Raw genomic sequence first — 20,415 nt, forward strand, 5'->3', positions numbered from 1 at the left:
CCTTATCTGTAGAATCGTTTGACTTCAGACTTTCCAGTAACTGTCACCGACAGGTCTGCTTAGGTCACGGACCCTCATATTGCCTTCCCGGAACCACCAGTAGCAAAGATTTGAGCTAAAATGTTTGCATTAAAGATATATATATATATATTCAAAGATTTGCTCAAATGTTCACAACTTTTCAAAATGTGATCTTGTATATCTGCTATTTTTGTCATGGGTTTCAAATGTAGTCCTACACTGGCCATGTGGAGGACCAACACAGGTGTTTCAATTTGTCTGATTGGCACCAATCAGACAACATTTAAAACCCATGAATACCAGCATTTAAACACAAAGGCTCCTCCAATGACTACCGACAATGTTTTTAATTTCACTGTCCTCAAATCACAAATACCAAATCACTAAGTTTCTAAAAAAAAGAAATCATATCTTCACGGACAACCAGTGGTCCACAGAACACCATTTGAAAACCTCTGAGGTAGAGCATTAATTTACAAAAAGAAAAACACATAAGGGGTAGCGGTTTAGGAGGTAGAGCAGCCGCTTGGGGAAACGGAAGGGTCTAAGTTCAATTCCCGTGATTAATTGTCGCACAAATAAGTGCGATTAACGATTTCATCGTTTCCAACTGGTACACAGGGCAGATATGCCAAATAACTTACATAGGCTAATATGTAAATAATAATAAGCCAAACTAATTCATTGTGTACACCTCAATTCATATTTAATCAAAAATGATCACATGATATATACAAAGTAAAATTTAACTTAAAACATTTTTACAATATTAAAACAACTATTTCTTCACAAAGAAAAAAAGCGTCCAAAAGGAAATTCAAAAGTGAAGTCAAACTGAATGTTGACATTACAATAAGCTGTACAATAACGTTATTTTTTTTCGTATTGGATTCACCAGATCATTATTATTCTTTTTTTACATCATCTCACATCACATGCCGACAGTTAAAAGCCTAATTTATACTCTGCAGTACAACGGTGCTGCATGCCAAATGCCCATATGATCTACAGTAACCACTCAAAACCGGAGTCCCTCAGGGCTCTATTCTAGTGTCTTTTCATTTTTCTGTTATTGTGGAGAAAGCTTTCAGTAGTATTGATTTTAATTTAGTTTTAGTCAGTCTTTTGACAAAATTTCAATTTAGGTTTAGTCATCTGAAATGTTTCAGTTTTAGTCGACCAAATACCACAAGATTTTAGTCGACTAAAACCATGTTTTAGTCGACCTTTAGTCGAATTTATTCTGGCAGGCCTCCATGGCGTCGCAATGGCTGATTTTACACTTGGTTTCGTGCTGAAATAGCCGACCTACAAGCTCACAACGCGTCGCACCACGACACGTTGTGAGCTTGTAGATCTGCTATTTTCAGAGCGCAACCAACCATAAAATGACTTGTATTTTGTTTTAGTTTTTATCTGTTTTTTTGTCAGTGGATGAACAATGTCCGTCAGCTTTAGTCGACAAAATCAACACTGGCTTTCGGTGAATGCTATTTTCAGGAAAAGCTTTCCCTGCAATACGGATGCTGGGGAGGTTTTTAAGTGGTTAAGCCTCATATTATACTGCAGATACATCTACAAGCTCACAATCGCAGCTTGTGAGCTTGTAGATCTGCTATTTTCGGGGGGGAAATGTTTGACAAATGTGAAATGTTTGGGTGCTTTTTTGGTCAATACTTTGTACTTTTACTCAAGTAAAATTTTGAATAGAGGGTATGCGCGGTTGTGCGTGGCATCATCATCATACCCTGAAGTTATGCGGGAACACCTACGGAGTGGCAAAAAACTACTTTCTGGCCTTGACAGCCCATACATCCAAACAGAAAAGTCCTATCTGACTGCATTAAACAATGTTAAACTCACTTTGCCACTCGATTTGCCATTCACTTTATTTATGCATTCGCATACCTTCTATACAGGACAATTCACTTTGTAACCGGAGTATTTTCTACATTGTGGTAGTGCTACTTTTCAGAACTTCTTCCACCACTGGCTGTGGGCGAAGCAGTCCAGTCCAGGCGAAGCAGCAATGTGAGGGCAAAGAAACTATTTTTTAATAAACCTTTCCAAAGAACGGCAGAAGCATCAAAACTGAGACAAAATGGCTGATAAACAGCATTCTAGAGGTGAATATATCAAATACTCAATTTAGTTCTTATTCTTTTAAACTTATTTTAACTACAATCATTTCAAGACAAGCCTGAATAAATTAATTGTATTATTAATATTATTATGATAGCATTTTCAGGTGCCCAGTGATGTGTCTGACAAAAGCTCTACCTGCGAAAACTACTGCCATACAGGTAGAAGAGATGAAGTTAGGAGAGGACCGCTTGTTAAGCCATCCTAAAACAGTGAGACCATTTCTGCCGTTAATGACATGTAGGTACTGTATATCCTTTGTTCCTCCTACTTTGATATGATTCAATTCCTCAAAAAGCCATTTCTTGACTAAAACAAAATAAAAAGAATGAATGCCCCACGTGATCATACTTAAGTGTCCCAACAAAAGTAGCAGATCCACACGCTTGTAGATATGCTGCTTAGCCTGCTTTTGCTTTTTGGGAATTGAATTGTGTTTCTGTCGTCGACAATTACATTTCCATTTGGCTTGTAGGCCAACAGCTGTGGTCTGTGGACATACGAGGTTTCCACCTGACAGAGACCAGATCAAATGAAAACGGTTTTGAGGAATTAAATCATATCAAAATAACTTAATATGTAAATGCCTCCCTTAAAGGTGGAATCTTGAGCCGTTAAGCGACTTGGACAATGTAGCAGCGCAATCATCTAATGTAAAAAAAGCTCACTTATGTGGCATGATGCAAATTAACCACCAATTAATGAATTGATTTACACCCCAAAAGCTAAATTCTATCTTTCTGTCGTCACCAGGGCTGCGACTTTCGATGATCATCTTATTTAATTATTCTATAAATTACTTTTTTCAATTAATCAAATAATTGGAAACGCACAGGTTTCGCTTAATTGAACGTTTTCTAGTATATCAATAAAAGATGAACCACTTAAGACCTATTTTATTTATAAAACATTTTTAGGTTATGTTTTCGTGTGAAATGATTCTCTAAATATAATATTCAATGTTTAGTTGTTTATTTCTTTTACAAACTTGACAATATGAGCGTTATTGGGCATTATTTTGAGAAGGTGAGTTTGTTTTTTTCCTGTGTTGATTTCAAATCTCTACGCCTATAATGACATGCCCCAAATAGGGAAAGTTTATTAAATTATCAACGTATTAACTGCGCACCCCTAACTCATCACCAAAGTAGAAGGAAGTGTTGTGAGAGTGAGAACAGGACCTGGAAAGGAAACTCTTCACAGCTGAACGACTGCTCAAACAGGCTCAGAGTGACGAGCTCAAACTGCAGCTGCGAGTTGAGGAACTCCAGCATAAATATGAACCCAACAAGGTGAACAAGCACGCCATCCAGCCGAGAAGGAAGGAAAAGCTTCCTGTCGACATCGTCCCTCCTCCTGCCGTTGAGGTGGAACTTTTAACCTCACCCAAGATGGAGGTTGCTGCTGCTTGTGAGTTGGAGACCAACAAACCAGTTGAAACCAAGGCAAAAGCCCAGCTCATCACTGATACTGATGTCCTCAAAGCCCAAAGCCCAGCTCATCACTGATACTGATGTCCTCAAAGCCCAAAGCCCAGCTCATCACTGATACTGATGTCCTCAAAGCCCAAAGCCCAGCTCATCACTGATACTGATGTCCTCAAAGCCCAAAGCCCAGCTCATCACTGATACTGATGTTCTCAAACGAGTTCCAGATCACTGACATTCTAGTAGTTTTCCTAACCTTCATGCATCATTCCTTACAGTGTTTCTCGAACATGGGCCCTTGTAACTCTGAGATTGTACAAACAGAACCAAATGGACCCTTACGGTCCATTTGGTTCTATTTGTACACTCTCAGAGTTACACACCTGTATAGTGTAAGGGTCCATTTAGAACCCTGATGGTCCCTGGACCCCACTTTGAAAACCACCGGCTTACCATGACGGGATATGTTTGTAGTTTTGTCCATTCATTTTACACAAAAACATTGTTCATAGCCCAAAAGCCATCAGAACTATTTTCCCTTATCGTTTTCTTTCTTGCTTTCTTTTCCTTTTCATATTACCAAGCTAAACCAATGGTTATTTAAAAGACTAGTGTGTGGGTGTGTGTATGTGTGTGAGACATTGGTCATACATAATTCCTATAAAAGTTTTAAGCATGTATGTACATCTTTGCGATGGCGAGCTCGTCCAGAGCCACTCACAGCGTCACTCAAGGCTCTTTTCGGCTACGAAGGGTTAAACCAGAACCTGAAACTTTACAGAACCATGTAGTTCCGTCATATTATTATTATTATTATTTTTTTAGGGTAAGTTGTTTGTTTTCAAAATGTAAAAAAAAAAAAAAAAAAAAAAAAAGAATAGCTAAAATAACACATCCACAAGCTCAGGTGAGTGTGTGGATCGGCAATTTTCTCTATAAAGAAAGACGAAAAATCATACCCAGTGAGAAGTGAGCCGTGCCTTAGCTGATGAGTTAATGTCATTAAGGTATAATGTACCCTGTCCGTTCATTTCAAGGCTGCTCAACAGCACCGCTGGGTGGCTCAGGTGGCGTCGGTGTGCTCACACAGACATAATTAGACGAACACTATCAGTCAAATGGTGGAGTGGCAGCTTAAAAAAAAGAAAAAAAAAAAGAAGAAATGGGGGCCAATCCAAAGCAACAGCGCCGCTCGCCTCAAAACTCCTTCCTGAGCAAGGAGGCCGAAATTAGGTTTTGAGAAACCTGAAAAAACCCAGAGACGCAGGCAGCGTACGTGCGGAAAACAAACCCAGAACCAGAGACATTTTCATGGCACAGTTCACTTTAGGTCTTGTAGTCGAAAAGAGCGTCCGGCTCCTTCTGTTTGAAGTGTTGTCCGGTCTGTGTTGACAGCTGCTGCAGTGGAGAAGCCTTTTTGGGGAGAGGGAGCCCTTAGCAGGTTCACAGACACGCTGGGGGGGCAGGGTGGCGGGGGTCAATGGTACAGTATATCCTACAGAGGGGCAGTGGCGCGCTTGCTTCAGGCCTCCTTCAACAAAGGCATATCTGCAAAGCCACAAACAGAACCCCAGTGTCAAATTATGCATGCTTGCTTGCTGCACCCACGGAATAAAAGCTAAAATAACCTCTCATGACTGAAAATGATGTTTAAGTATTATCATTCTTAATCTAAACCTTATGTTGCTGACTTTCTACATACAGCCGACCAGTTGGAAGAAATCACAGACGCCTCATTATCAAAACTAGCATAGCACAAAGGTACAGCCAATGACTGTGACATTAGCATACACATTCTCATGAAATATACAGCCAGACTTTAGAACACCTCTGCTTAGACAACATGTTGGTTGCAGTCTAACAAAACAAGGCAGCGTGTCGCGCGTGTGATGTCATCGCGCATATGCAGGCATCGATAGCGGAATCGTTAAGGACTTTGGCTAACGATTCCAAGGAATCGATCCACGGGGAACCGGTTCTCAACAGGAACTGGTTCTCGATACCCATCCCTAATCATTTCCATTCACGCAAATACAACAAGTATTTGATCAGGTAGCTTGACCCATTCTAATGCTCATTTACTTTAAACTCATAGAACCGAATCGACTTTGAGAACTCGCGTCCATGCGTGCTCTTACCGTCAGAGTAGTCCATGTCAGAGTCCAGCAGCAGGGGCAGGTTGTGCTGGTCGCTGGCCGTGGAGAGCCTCCGCGGCGAGGGCGCCACCAGGGGCGCTGCCGCCGCTGCGTGCTCCAGACCCCAGCGGGAGGACGTGGGCGAGGGCGACGTGGAGGAGGAAGGCGAGGAGCATGGCGGTACAGGGTGGACCACGGCCGTCTCCGAACGCTGGTGGCCGAGGGACGAGGAGCCGGAGGAAGGGCCGGCCTCCTCAGGCCCTCCTCCTGGGGCCTGTTGGTAGAGCCACCAATCACGTTTTACATTTTTAATTGGCCATTAATTGTCACACAAATAATTTAATTGTGGGCTTGACTGAAAGGTGAGAACACTATGTTATCTTCATTATTTATTTATCAAGTTCTGCCACGACAGTACAAAGGCAGGGCCCTTAGCCAATGAGGTCGAATTGAGGTGCGGAAAAACGCCTGGGAGTGGTGTTAGCTGGAGTATTGGTTGAGCTTCACATGACAGTTAGCACGCTGCAGAAAATAGTCACGAGCAAGCCCACACTGTTTTGTAGGAACAGTATTTCTAGTTTAATTGTGTTTCTGTCGTCGACAACTGCATTTCCGTTTGGCTTGTAGGCGTTGAAGTTGCACATGGCAGATATGACACATGACCTAAATGTACAAAGAAATGACTGACATATATATTTTTTAAATATAACATTGATAGTGGAAATAGACGATCTACAAGCTCACAACGTGTCGAATGTTGTGAGCTCGTAGATCTGCTAGTTGCACTATTTTTTTAAGATGTTTGAAAATGTATGAAAACTTTTCATCATGGAAACGATTATGACGATTATGACAAAATAATTGCGATTATGTAATTGACAGGCCTACCTGTTGGCCCTCCGACAGCACGATCTGCACCCGCGAGTCAGAGCTGAGGGCGGCGCCGCCGCCGCTCACGGCCTCCTCGTAGGTGGGCAGGGTCACCTGGACCCCCTCCACCATGATGGACACGGGGTGGCCGCTCACCCCCTGCTCCCTCCTGGAGGCAGAAACAGCACACTGTCACAACAACGGACCACCAGGGCGCTCCCAGTGGGGGCACAAGCACTCCCATGTTTTACGTGAACCCATTAAGACCTGAGGACCTGATTCTACCAAATGCCTTCTAAATCAGTAATTCTCTAACTTGTTTGTTGCTCATCTTAAACTGTTTTGTGCTAGGGATCCTACCAGAAGAGAATGGTTTGTGTTCAATGCTCAAAAATAGTTCGTAAAGTGGCACGAAGCGATTAGACAGTGGTCTGTCATTGACTTCAACGGTCATTATACAATTTAAAACAAAGTAACAGACCACTGGGAGCCTGCTGGCCTAGTGGTCCGGGCGCATACCACATGGGCTCTGCCTGACAGCGCGTTGTGGGTTCGAGACCCGATCCCGATAACCTTTGCTGCGTGTCACTACCCTTCTCTAGCACCCTGTTTCCTGTCTACATCTCCACTGTATACTATCAATGAAGGCAGAAAAGCAAAATAAAAAAAAAGATAAATAAATAACAAACTTCAGTGATTGACCAATCAAAATCAAGCATTCAACCAAGCCGTGTAATAGAGGGTAGCCTCGCGTAGCCAGGCTTACTCATCTGCGAAGAGAAAAGCCTGGTGACAATATCATGCAGACTGTTCAGTTCAGCCGTGAGAATTTCAACGGAAGACTACAGCGCATGACCTAACTTCCGTTAAACACAGCACTTCCGCCACTTCCGCTAGAACCAACCGGAAGTCCCATTGTGGCCAGGGTGAATAGAGGGTATGCGCATGACATCATCATCCAACCCGGAAGTTATGCGGGAACGCCTACTGAGTAGCAAAAAAATACTTTTTGGCCTTGACAAACAGAAAAGTACTATCTGCATTAAACAACGTTAAACTCACTATGCCACTTGATTTGCCATTCACTTTTTGCATGCACATACTCTCTATAATACATTATATGGCACTGCTCGGCCGCCATATTGTACTGTGGGTGAAATTCCTTCACCGCGACAGGCTGTCCTACTAACACAACCACAGTTATCATCTCCTCGCAAGTCTGCATAACTGCCCTGGCTGACTCCCAATTCCAGTTTATGATCATCAAAAACAAAGTGACGATGGGACTCACCGGTGGAAGGACTTGAGTTTGGGCTGCAGCAGCACAAACAGGACCACCAGCAGCAGGATGAGAGCCACGGAGCTGGCTGTGGACGCCACGATGGACAGGGTGGGCATCCCCAGCGGCAGAGAGGGGTCTCGCTCTGCAAGGTGGGTGTGGAGGAATTCAGATCATTCAATAATCAAAGAGAAAATGAGGAGACAAGACAATGTATTAGGTGTTGGTGGTGGTCAGGTTTATGTAACATGATATCATGGACAGAAGTACAGTTTAACACTCTGGTCAGTGGTAAAGTAGTTCTGCCAAGAAGAATGGTCAGACACTAGAGTTATACTGTGTGGCTCCAAGGCCTCTGGGACGAGCTGTACCATAACAAGATAGGCTTTACCAAAACACTAGCTACTCAGTCCTAGTCCTTACAAGCTATCCCGTATCATTCATGATGTATCATACGAACTAATAATAACATCACACATAATCAATTATGATAATATAACATCTACTACATGGACCACAAGGATGGATTCAGTACATGGCAGGATTTTTAATCTGCCTCAACACTGTGAGTGTGAACTACCGAGTTATTAATTCAACTCAGAGTGTACAAACGTTAACAAATAGACCTAAGAAACAAGCAGAGGTGCACGTCCTCTGGATGCCTTTGTGTTAGTGGTGTGAACTAAGACGATTATTATATAAAAGAAAATCTCCCCAATTTAGTCGTTATGCCAATTAGTACCTCCCCACACAGCAGATCTACAAGCTCACAATGTGACGGGTTGGCAGCAGCTTGCAGATCGGCCATTGTTTAAAATAATTGTTCAATAACTCATTGAGTTAACGTTCATTAAACTTAAACTTTGAGGGTTCCCTGACACACTTTAAAGTGGTTTGTGGCCGATGAATCCATCGAATTCCAGAGATACAAGCTAACTAGCTAGCAGTGTTTACAATGGAGACGGCAGGCAGGAAAAGGAAACAGAAATGGTCGTTTCTCTGCAAAATTCAACACGGGAGCCAATGGAGATTGTTTTTTGTTTGTTTCTGGTGCAAATCGAATGCGCTGCTTTTTGAGCAGATCGGCACCAGCATGATTTTCGTTTAAAATAAAATAAAACAAAAATCTCTGGAATCTCGGGCGTGGCGGCCTGGACCAACGGGAATATCTCAGGAATCTCGGGTCGGGGCAGTCAATGAGTTATTGCGATTGAGGCAAAAGTTTCAAATAATGGTTGATATTGATACTGAAGCCTTATCGACCCACCAGCCTCATTTCACATCATCAAAAAGGAGCTGTGTTACAAATCCCAATTATCCAACATAATCCCGTCCTAACTGGGCACAGTGTGTGCACACACACAGCTATAATAGTCCTGACCATGTGCAGCCTGGCAGCTAATCTGCTCTAACCTTGGTCAATGGATGGTAACGAATACATTCAAACGTTTCGGCTATCTAGCCTTCGTCAGAGTGACGAAGGCTCAATTGCGACCATCAGTGTGCCGGTCGCAATTGTTACATAATTGCCTGACCGCAATTATCTGAGATAATCACAGTTTATTTTAAATTCTTTGCATAATCATCAGAATCAGAATCAAATGTTCTACACATTTTCAAAAAATAGTGGAAACAGCTGATTCACAAGCCCAAAACGCAGTTAAGTTCATTATGTATTGTATTGTAACTATGGTATGTATATTATTGTCATATTATCTTCCCTGTGCGCCTTTTGTTTATGAAGCCTAAAAGCCAAACAGAAATGTATTTTCTGTTTATAAAGTTCCAAAGTACAACGACGCAATTATTTGAACGACAATAAATCGTCATGTAAAACAATATAGGGTTTAAAAAGGGATTTCACTTTTACTCAGGCTTTTGGGAGCACCCCAGACAGAAGTTGCTTGATTCAGTATTTAGATAGCCTCCCGTAGCCAGGCTTAGTCATCTGCGAAGAGAAAAGCCTGGTTACGACCATAGGCTGAAACGGCATGAAACGGTGCTACTTCCGCCGGCCGCAGCACTTCCGGTGTCTGCAGGTTCATGCCATTTACATCGCCTATTGTAGCCAGGGTGGTATTTAGATATTTTATATAAATTTGATCAGACACGCCCCTTCCTACACAAACCCATCGTAACTTCAAACTCCATAGGTAAACCAAGATCAGTCTAAACAGTATAATATAAAATAAATGTATAATCTGTACATTGAAACTATACAAACTACAGGATGCCATGTCAACGACTGACCTTGATCCAGGAGACAGCTGATCTGCATGGGGCCGTCCCACTCCCCGTCCTGGCAGGTCAGGTATTTGTAGTCTCCCTTTAGGATGAAGCCCTCGTCACAGAAGTACTCGATGACAGTGCCGTGGGACAGCCGCCGGCAGGGGGCTGGGTGGCAGGCGTAGCCTCCGTTCTCCGGCTCGTACGGGGGCAGACACACTGCGGGGAGCGAGAGAGGGGGGGAGAGAGAGAGAGAGGACAGGGAAACTGTCACAATTCATTCTCAAACTGGGGCTAGGTGACGATGTGAAATTCAAATTGGCAGCACGATCATTTCAGACCTCTGCTTTAGGGCCTGACAAAATGTAATGTAATCAGAATAGATTTTTGCATAATTTTCATATTGAAAGTTCTTTCATATATTTTAAAACATTTTCAAAAATAGTGGAAATAGCAGAGTAGTGGTGGCTGTACTTGCAATTTCTGAAGAAGATCTTTCCAGGTCGAAACGTTGGTATATACTGCATCGTGGCCATGAGTGTGGGGCGTGGTGGTGGATGTACTCATACCATTGCTGCGTATGCAACGCAGTGGTGGCTGCAATTACCATCACTCTGTATGCAACGCGATGGTGGTAGGGCTCAGGGCTGTCACAATTATTACATAATCGTCTAATCGTGATTATTTGACATTATCGCAATTATTTTGTCATAATCGTCATAATCGTGAATGTTGAAAAATGTCCAAAATAGTGGAAATAGCAGATCTACAAGCTCACAACGCGTCGTGAGCTTGTAGATCGGCTATATATGCCAACACGGTAGTGGCTGTACTCATACCATCGTTGTGTATGCCAACACGGTAGTGGCTGTACTCATACCATCGTTGTGTATGCCAACACGGTAGTGGCTGTACTCATACCATCGTTGTGTATGCCAACACGGTAGTGGCTGTACTCATACCATCGTTGTGTATGCCAACACGGTAGTGGCTGTACTTACCATCGCTGCGTATGCAGCGCGGCGGCTCAGAGGACCAGTGTCCCAGCGGGGTGCAGGTGAGGATGCTGGGACCATCTGTCAGGTAGCCTGAGTCACAGCTATACTGCAGCACTGTGCCCACAGGGAAGGAGCCCCGGTTGCTCTCCGTCAGGTTGGTTGAGCCATGCTGCACCATGAACGGCCGGAGACAACCTGACACAGAGGAAAGAAAAAAGGGGGGGAAGAGATTAGAGTCCTAGAGACCAGTGGTTCTCAAAACGTTTTGAGGACCCCCATGACCGTAACCCTAACTGTCGGGAGTTACAGGCCTGTAAGAATTTAATATTGAATACTTTATTAGCCCCTTTATTACCCCCTAAAAGAACACTTGCCTTCTTTCTTCTTTTTTTTTTTCCTTTTGACTATTTTGAAAAACATTTTAAAATATTTAAAAATACTAAAACAATGGCCAAAGAGTTTAGGGATAAGGGGTAAGGCATGGACGAAAATAGGCTATACTAAGTAGTAAGGTAGTACTATAAGTGATAGTATAATACTATAAAGGTTAGATATAAAAAAGCACATTACCAAATTATAGAATTTTTTTTTATAGAAGTTTTTCATTGGATTCGGCGGCGATTCGCGGCTACGTTCGCGGCTCACGGCCGGCATGGCTTCCCCAGGATTTGGACCACTGGATTTTAAATTTAGGCTCAGGCTTCAGAAGGCCTCGGATCATTTTATTCATTTCATTAAAAATCCCGAACATGTTCGGGATAGGCACACTGGACTACGTTCCGGAAGCGGCGCTGAACATTCGGTGAACATTGGGGGTCTCAAAAATGTATTTTAAACCATTTTTAATGGAATATATCGTCGGACCATGTAAAATGGCTAGCTGGCTAGCGTAGGACGAGCCAGGACCACCCACGACTCTACAAGCAGCTCAGGGTAAGTCAAAATTGTTTTGGATTGAACATATCCCGAACATGTTCGGGATAGGCACAGAATGAGCTAACAACTGACACTCAGACATGCAAACAGCCCCAAGGTGAAAAAGGTGACAACTTTTTTGGTGTGAAATTGTTCGCCGCGCATAGCGCGGCGCGAAATTTTTTACCTTTTTTGGGTCGGTAGGGTGAATTTGCACGATTCTAACTGGGTAAAACAGTGACTAAAGGCTCTAACAGAGTCCAGGGTGAATAGCTATTCACTTCACCACGGTGTAGTTGTGTAGCTATCACCTAAAAATACATAACAAAGCCTAGGTGATAGCTAGAAAACTACAATGCGGTGAAGTGAATAGCTCTTCACCCTGGACTCTGATAGAGGCTTTACTCATACTCATACTGATCTATCTAGATATAATGAAGAAAATTATAAATATAATATAGCCTACAGATATAGTTATAGGAATAACCTATAATATTTAGGGACTTGTCTTTAACTCTTCTGCCGCCCTTGACGGTGAGGACTGTCATTGAAAGGGTTAATACCATGGCGCCGTTGACGGTGAGGACTGTGAATCTTACTGTATATACAGTAAAGATATGATTACTTACTGTACGTCGCTCCGGTCCCGCCCGCATCGGTAATGTCGGCGATTTGTTTACAACGCACGTTGGGCGTGCACGCGAAGTGAAGCTCCTCAATGTTAAGTCAATGGAGAGGCCCATAAAGAAACTTCATTTAAACAAAATAGCCATTTTGAGACATTTTGCAGCAGATCTAAATGTAAACAAGGTTCAAGGCAGGGCGCAGCCATCTTCATCTTCTTGTCGCACACTGTCATGTGACTAGATGACGTAATCGTTGCCGTCAAGTGATAATCCAAAAAAACAAAAACAACCCCCTTCCGGCCCTTCAAAATAATAGCGGCGGCCGACGGAGGAAACGACGTGGCGCCGAGGCACCAAGCAACCTTCAGATTAAGAGGCAGTAGATGTGTTAATAGACAGGCATAGACAGAGACAATGCATGCTGTGAGCTTGTAGATCAGCTATTTTCTATCTTACTTCTTAAATAGGCCAGTGTTTTCTAAGATAATTTCTTAGATCTTTTATTTTATTTATTCGTGAATTTAGAAGGAAAAAAACATTTCTTTATTTTAAATCATTAAATGTTATTCTTTTTGGGGGAGAATGTTTTTTGAATGTTTTTAAATGATACAAAACTAAATTTAGGAAAACAAACATTAAGGGACCCATAAAAATGTTTTCGCGACCCACAAATGGGTCCCAACCCAGTGCTTGGGAAACAGTGTTGTCAAACCACAGACGATTGTTGTATTCTCCGCTTTGAGAACAGTCTGTGACTGCCTCATTTTTCTCTCACCCTCTCTCTGCACCATCTTAAAATAAATGCGAGAAATCTCTGTTCTGTCTAATAAGAGGCAGATGGAACAGCATGATAGCGTTGATTAGCTCGCGTGTGGAGTTCTCCACTAACGCTATGGACCAGAGCTAATTTAGCGTTAGCATGTAGCAAAACTATCGCAACACACCGTTGAGGAAAATCAACAAACGTGGGCTATAATCGATGTCACGTCACCGCATTGATGCAGAATAGCGACCGCATCGCGATACAAGCGAATTAAAAAGTCCAATCCACAACTACACCACACTATCTATCAACGACGACAACCTAGCCAAGTTTATTTACTATGTGCTCCATTTGAGCTCCGCTCCGTCTGTGACTGACTGTATGCAGACTGGCTGAGCGCTCCGTCCAGCGCTGCCGGCTGCAGGCACTGGACACAGTCAAGCATGGGTGTTGACGTCACAGGCAAGAGAAAGCGAGCGCTTGATTTGTCCAAAAATAAAACGACCATATCCCCCAGCCACCTTCACCACTACTGCACTGACAAACTGGACGGAGCCAAGAGGAGAAAAAAGCGCTCCTCTTCTCACTGCCGCTCAACGCAGCCTAGATGACATGACACCCCCCCACCCCCCCAAATATTTTTACATCGAATCTGAACGAATCACACAAACGATCAATTTGGATTCAAAACGGCGATTTTCGCCGAAAAGCTACAAGTTTGCATGCCTGGACACTGTTTTCTGGCAAATCAAACATAGTGGTATTGAATTTGCATTAGATGGTAAAATGAAAGCGAAAGCATCCATCCATTTTGGGTTAAAGTGCCACTTCGCTGCATCAACTTTTGGGCGCTTGCTGAGGCTCATCTTTGCTGCCGCTCTGAATGTGGTCAAGTGGAGTCCAAGGTGACTTGACGTTCCACACCATGGTTTCGCGGCATTAAATGACTACATGCCGTTTTGCCTTCCTGCATGATTATTCATGTAGTAATGTAATTAAAGATAAGATAATGACTTCAACCAATAATAATAATAATCATTATTATTTCTTTATTGATTGGCGGGCCAGTCAAAATTGCGCCACAGGCCGGAAGTGGCTCGCAGGCATGAGTTTGAACTATCACTGGTATAATCACAATGTATTATTCAGGTATCGGGAAGGAAAAATGTGAATCGGTACATGATCTCTAATAGTGATCCCTCTATTCACCTATTGCGCCACTGACACTAGCGTTCAAGTGGTTTAAGTTCACAATGGGACAGAGAAGAGTTTGAGGAAGGAAGCAAACCTTGGTTAACACAGTGGATCTCTATGGGACCGTCCCACTGGCCGTCCTCACAGGTCAGGTACTTGTACTCTCCCTTCAGGACGAAGCCTTCGTCACAGAAGAACTCGATCACAGTGCCGGGGGAAAACCTTCGACAGGGGGACGGGTGGCACGTGTAACCCCCCTTCTCTGGCTCTGAAGGAGGCGAGCACTCTGGCAAGAAAAAACAAACAAGACAGCTGCGATGAAAAAGACAAGTGACATTCTCCTTTACTTACGTAATTATGAGAATGGATGCCAATTCTCAAATGAATTAGTGCATTAATTAGACCAGTGGTTCTCAAACTTTCACATTTCAAGGTTTCCCCTTAACTCTGACAGAGTACAAATGGAACCAAATTTTTGGTTCCATTTGTACACAGTCAGAGTTACAGGCTTGTATGGGTCAATTTAGACTCTCCTAAAGGAACCCACAGAGTCCCAGGAATCCACTTTGAGAACCACTGAATTAGACAGAAGTAGCAAGTCTCTTACCCTTAGAGAGAGATTTATATTTGACTTTTCTGTTACATTGGTATTGGCAATTACGCAATTGATGTGTCCTGATTTTTAACCACTCTGAACCTGGCGTGGCTATTTTAAGCATGTCATTATAAAAAATATAGAGATCTACAATCTCAGCACTATTTTAACTTAACTTGTCATTGAGCTAATTTTGCACTTCTTGAAAACAAATTGGTCAAAAAACATCCAAAATGTGGGCATCCAATGTTTAGAAAGAATGCAGCGCGGTGGCTCAGACCACCAGCGTCCCTGGCTGCAAATTTCCAACTTGTTCATCTCCACCCCCAAAAGATTAACTGGTGTCTCGCCGGTAGTGTGTGTGTGTGTGTGTGTGTGTGTGTGTGTGTGTGTGTCTTCAAAAGTACAAATTACAATATTTTAACGGGAAGCATTACCTTCAACAGGTGATCTCAAGATGACACGATGACGTACCTTCTGCTATGACTGCTAGCTGTCATTGTGTAGATGTGCACAGAGCTTGCTTAATTACATGGCATGGGGTCGGGCTCCTACAGTACTTACCATCGCTGCGTATGCAGCGCGGCGGCTCAGAGGACCAGCGTCCCAGCGGGGTGCAGGTGAGGACGCTGGGACCATCTGTCAGGTAGCCTGGGTCACAGCTGTACTGCAGCACTGTGCCCACGGGGAACGAGCCCCTGTTGCTCTCCGTCAGGTTGACCCAGCTGTTCTGGACCATGTACGGCCTCAGGCATCCTGGGGAGACAACAATGGGAACATTTCGGAGAACTATTGGAACATTCAGAGAACCGATCATTGAGTGGTTAAGGCACACAGTGTACTATTAGAGGCTCTCGTGAGTCCAAGCAAGACAGCGAGACCAGGGACTGATTCCCCATTTCCTGTAAATCTCCACTGTACTACAGCAAAGGAACTATAGCCAACTTTTTCTTGAAAAACAGATGCTAAAATAAAAAGAATGTTTCGAAAATATTTTATAAAAAAAGATAAGCTTCATATATGTGTTTCGGTTCAAAAATGTCCACAAAAAGCGTAAAATAATAATCAAATAATCATTTTGGCCATTGTCAGGCTGACACCTTGTTTATATCCTAGTCTATCTAGTCACACAATGTCAATATTGAATATAAAAAAAGAAAAGAGCTCCAGATCTTGACTATTGCTCCACGAAGATCCATCCAGTGCAAGCCAGATGTTTGTTAGTGTTGGGGTAGCCACCTGCTCTGGTGTGCTATGGAATCTCATATATAGATTTATGCATCCCTGCTGTAATAACTAACCCTACACATAGTTCTGTCAGGTTCTCCTCTAGCCTGTCGAACCATTGGCACACTTGTCGGTATGTTAGAAAGTGAACATGGTGAAAGTATTTCTTATTATATTTTTTATTTTTATATGGATCTCCCTTGGGTCTGAAATAAAGATTGAATATAATTGATATTGATCTATTTGTTCAAAACATTTTGAGATATTTCATTTTGTCCACATCGCTCGGCCCTAGCTATAATACTACTCTCATGGCCTGTATTGTGCATTCTAAAATAAACCATTTAGGAGGAAATCCTGAACAGGCTAATGGTTTCTTTCCGCAATGCTCTTTATGCACAAGCGGAGTCCGCGGCTGAATACCTTGCTTCAATTTTGGGGGTTCGTAGACATGCAAAGGTTTGAGAAACCAAACAGTTTACAGCCTTCTTACCTGAGCCTTGGCCAGTGGACAGCAGAGTCAGCAGCAGCAGCAGACAGAGGGGTTGTGTGTTGGTTGGGGCGCAGAAGGGCCACAAGGCATTTGATATAGACGCTAACATTCCATTGCACATCTTACACTCCCCCCCTGAGCAGAGCCAACGCAAACCTGGGGAAGATCAAAGGGGGGTTAGTTTAATTTCCACAATTAGATAGGCCTGTCACAATCATTACATAATCGTAGCCTAATCTAAATTATTTGAAATCATCATGTTGAAAATGTGTTATCAAATGATAGCAAAAATAGCAGATGTACACTCTTACAAACGCTTATTGGGCTATTTCCACTATTCTAAAAAGATAGGGTAAGTGATATTTGTTTGTTAAGATGTGAATATTATGAGAGAACTCATACACAGGACACAGTATAAAGTTTATAAACAAGTTAATTTGGAAGTGATAGCACTAAGAAATGAGCAGACAAAAATGGAACTGGAATACTATGAAACTGATGCAGATACATGCCATGGGTACTTTCTGATTGGCTGAAGATTGCCCACCAACCTGAAAATGTATTCTCTGTTTATCAAAGTGCTGGGGAGACAGAGTTTTTGTGTTTTGGTTATTTGTCATTTCTGCCATGTGGAATGTTTGTTTAGCCAACTAAATGTAAAATGTTTTTAGGTTTGGATGCCAAAAACACAATAAAATCATCAATCTGTATGTGTCTGAAAATTCATCCTCAAGGAAAATGTTATCATGACAGCCCCAACTACTTACAACTGCAATAAATCAATCATGATGTGCGGACAAGTATGACTGCCTAGCCTGGATTGATGCCAAATTGCCAATGAGATGATGGAGGGCATCAGGGCGTGATTGTGGGACAATGGCATAACCTTGAAATAATAATAATCAACATGGCAAAGTCAGTCACACAAAAACAAACACTATTAAATCTGAAATCAGTTCAGCTTGGTAAAGCTCACCTCCAGACTCTAGCTGTGTGTGTGTGTGTGTGTGTGTGTGTGTGTGTGTGTGTGTGTATCTGGGTGCTTTCATTCAAGACAGCTACACACACCCATTTTAACCCATTGAGACCCGAGGCCGATTCTAATGCCTTCTAAATCACTAGTTATCACACTTTCAACTAAGATTCTTTTCAAAATCTGTGAAAAATAGCCAATGTACAGGCTCGCAGCACGGCACGTAAGCCTGAGGTTCCTCCGGAATTTTGCCTATTTATGAACAGCCAAATCAACAGCCACAAATTATTATGGCTAGGTAGCATATTAGCTGGGGGTTCATCACAACACAGTGGGAAACTGAAAGGCAGGGCCAAATTACTAAAGACAAGAAGTGTCACCACATTTCCCCATAAAAAGGAGGCCTTTTCAGTAACCACACCAGCTATAGCCATGGGGTTACCAATTACCACCATCACATTATGACAGGGGGATGATGAGGGTGAGGAAGAACAGGAGACTCTCCCATTGTTAGCTTCCCTAGACATTTATGTATTAGCCTATGTAGCTTTACGGTTTACATCAGTGGTTTTCAACCGAACCAGTGGTCCGGGGACCACCAGTGGTCCTTGAGGGGGTTCCAGGACTCCAGGTGATCCCCAGCTAAATGATGGGAGAGCTGGTAACTAGTATAAATGGACCCATATAGATCTTTAGCCCTTGAGACTGCATATAATGGAAACCTTGCAGGTCTATTTGTTTCATTTTACGCTCATAAGAGTTAAATTGGTGTTAAACATGTGCATTACTCAATTTACAAGATCTACACGAGTAGAGGACGTAGAGAAACAGTTATTTTGATGCACAGTTTGCCTGTTGTCTCTTTTTTATTGATATCAACGTCAATACAGCATAGGATTGTGGACAAAACCTTATAACGACAACAAATCATTCCACGATTTGTGGTCTGAGAGGCTGGAATGGATCTCATCAAATGGTGGCCCCTGGCTGGCTCAAATGCTGAATAAATAATGGTCCCCAACCTTCATGAAAAAGGTTGAAACCCCACTGCTATATGTGTGTAGCTTTTACAGTTTACACTGACGTTAACAATCGGCTCAGCCGTCAATGTTACCAAGTGTACCAACCCACCACAACAACACCGCCGCGGCCCGTCAATCCGCCTCCCTCTTCCACGCTCACTCCTCGGTCACACCACGGCAGACATCCAGTGGGAATGGAGGCAGGCAGGCCATGCAGCTATACGGCCGGCGACATGGGTCGGAGAATGAGCTCAAAACCTCCGGGGACAGAGAGATCGCTGGTCCGGGGAGGCTATGTTGGCTAACAACAACACACACAGTGAGCTATTATTTAGCTAGCAGCTTCTTGCTACGGTGCTAGCTGCAGGCAGCCTCTGTCTGAATCCCTATCAGCTGGTGCTGCGTTCGAGGCAACTCAGAAACTGTTCCACGAGCTCCTGTCCGAGGTTGGATGATCATCATCCAACCTCATCCGACGATGGACTGCTAAGCAGCAGTGGCTGCAGTGCATGCATGGTTCCCAACTTCCCAAGAGTGCAAACTCCGCAGCTCCACACACAGCAATGTTCAGTTTTTTTAAGTGACAATTTAATAATACCTAGGCTAGGCCTAATTGGACAAATTGTCGAATGTTACAAGAGGCACACACTGTGAAAATAGGCAATCTACAAGCTCACAGTTGTTGTTGCATGCATAGGTATTGTACATGATGTGCTTTTATTTTCTTTACATCTACTGCTGCATAGTACTGTGTTCTATTTGTCTGTCATTCAATGTTACTAGCCCTTACCCGTGAACTGTACCGTCATGAAACTGTACATTTTCCTATGCAAACTTCTAATAAAGTCTTCAATCAATCAAAAGACGGCTATTTTTCAACGCACAATTTGATCTGTAATTATTAAATAGGCCTAGCAGCTGTGTTTTGTCCAAATTATATGCCCAAATCTCCTCTTAGGGCCTTTTGTGTTATCCTTGGCTTTACCATTGTAATATTTTTACAAACTGCTAATAAAGTATTCAATCAATTAATGCAAACTCACGGAGAACACTCGAAAACGACGGAGCACGCACGAAAACACCAGTGATGTGACAAATATTAAAGATGACTCTGATTCTGAATCATATATGAATAAACTATTTCCGAGTTGTCTTGAACGCAGCATCCTCTAGTGAGTCTAGCTCGTTCCGTCACCATAGGAACCAGTGTAAATGTCCATAGTTACAACATCCGGGAGAGTTTGCGTCCTTTAACTTTAGTGGAAAAAGAGAGACTTGTGTTGTTGACAATAACTTGGTTTGCTATACCAATGTGTTGTCTCTGAGTCTCTCACTACTACAACTGCAGGATTTGTATTGTAGTGGTGGTTCATTCTTGTAAGCTGAGCTGATAAGACAACATGGAAATTACCAAAGGCAGCTTGGAGAACATTTCCCGACCTGCGTCGTCTAGCAGTGAGCGAACATGCAGCCGTGCGTCCAGCGGCTCATTGTCACTCATCGCTCTGA

The 20,415-nt window shown here is 42.9% G+C and overlaps 1 protein-coding gene across 1 annotated transcript; it reads right to left on the bottom strand.

Moving 5' to 3' along the window:
* Window positions 1–738: 738 nt before the first annotated feature.
* On the bottom strand, window positions 739–19,249 carry LOC308305711 (sushi domain-containing protein 6-like). Its single transcript, XM_080750551.1, has 10 exons — window positions 19,016–19,249; window positions 16,912–17,067; window positions 15,756–15,947; window positions 14,691–14,882; window positions 11,102–11,293; window positions 10,125–10,319; window positions 7,887–8,019; window positions 6,614–6,764; window positions 5,729–5,999; window positions 739–5,138 (listed from the first exon to the last, which is right to left on the bottom strand). Exons 2-10 carry the CDS (start codon window positions 17,030–17,032, stop codon window positions 5,113–5,115), a joined length of 1,473 nt encoding a protein of 490 aa, XP_080606677.1. The 5' UTR covers window positions 17,033–17,067; window positions 19,016–19,249; the 3' UTR covers window positions 739–5,112.
* Between the last annotated feature and the right edge of the window lie 1,166 nt (window positions 19,250–20,415).

This window comes from Nannobrachium achirus (genome assembly GCF_963921795.1).
Source record: "Nannobrachium achirus genome assembly, chromosome: 20".
Taxonomy (NCBI): domain Eukaryota; kingdom Metazoa; phylum Chordata; class Actinopteri; order Myctophiformes; family Myctophidae; genus Nannobrachium; species Nannobrachium achirus.

Coding starts and splice junctions, on each gene's coding strand:
- LOC308305711 (XM_080750551.1), bottom strand. CDS start 17,032: ATGTGCAATGGAATGTTAGCGTCTATATCAAATGCCTTGTGGCCCTTC. Junction 15,948..16,911: donor GTCCACTGGCCAAGGCTCAG/GTAAGAAGGCTG, acceptor TTGTCTCCCCAG/GATGCCTGAGGCCGTACATG. Junction 11,294..14,690: donor GATCCACTGTGTTAACCAAG/GTTTGCTTCCTT, acceptor CCTCTGTGTCAG/GTTGTCTCCGGCCGTTCATG.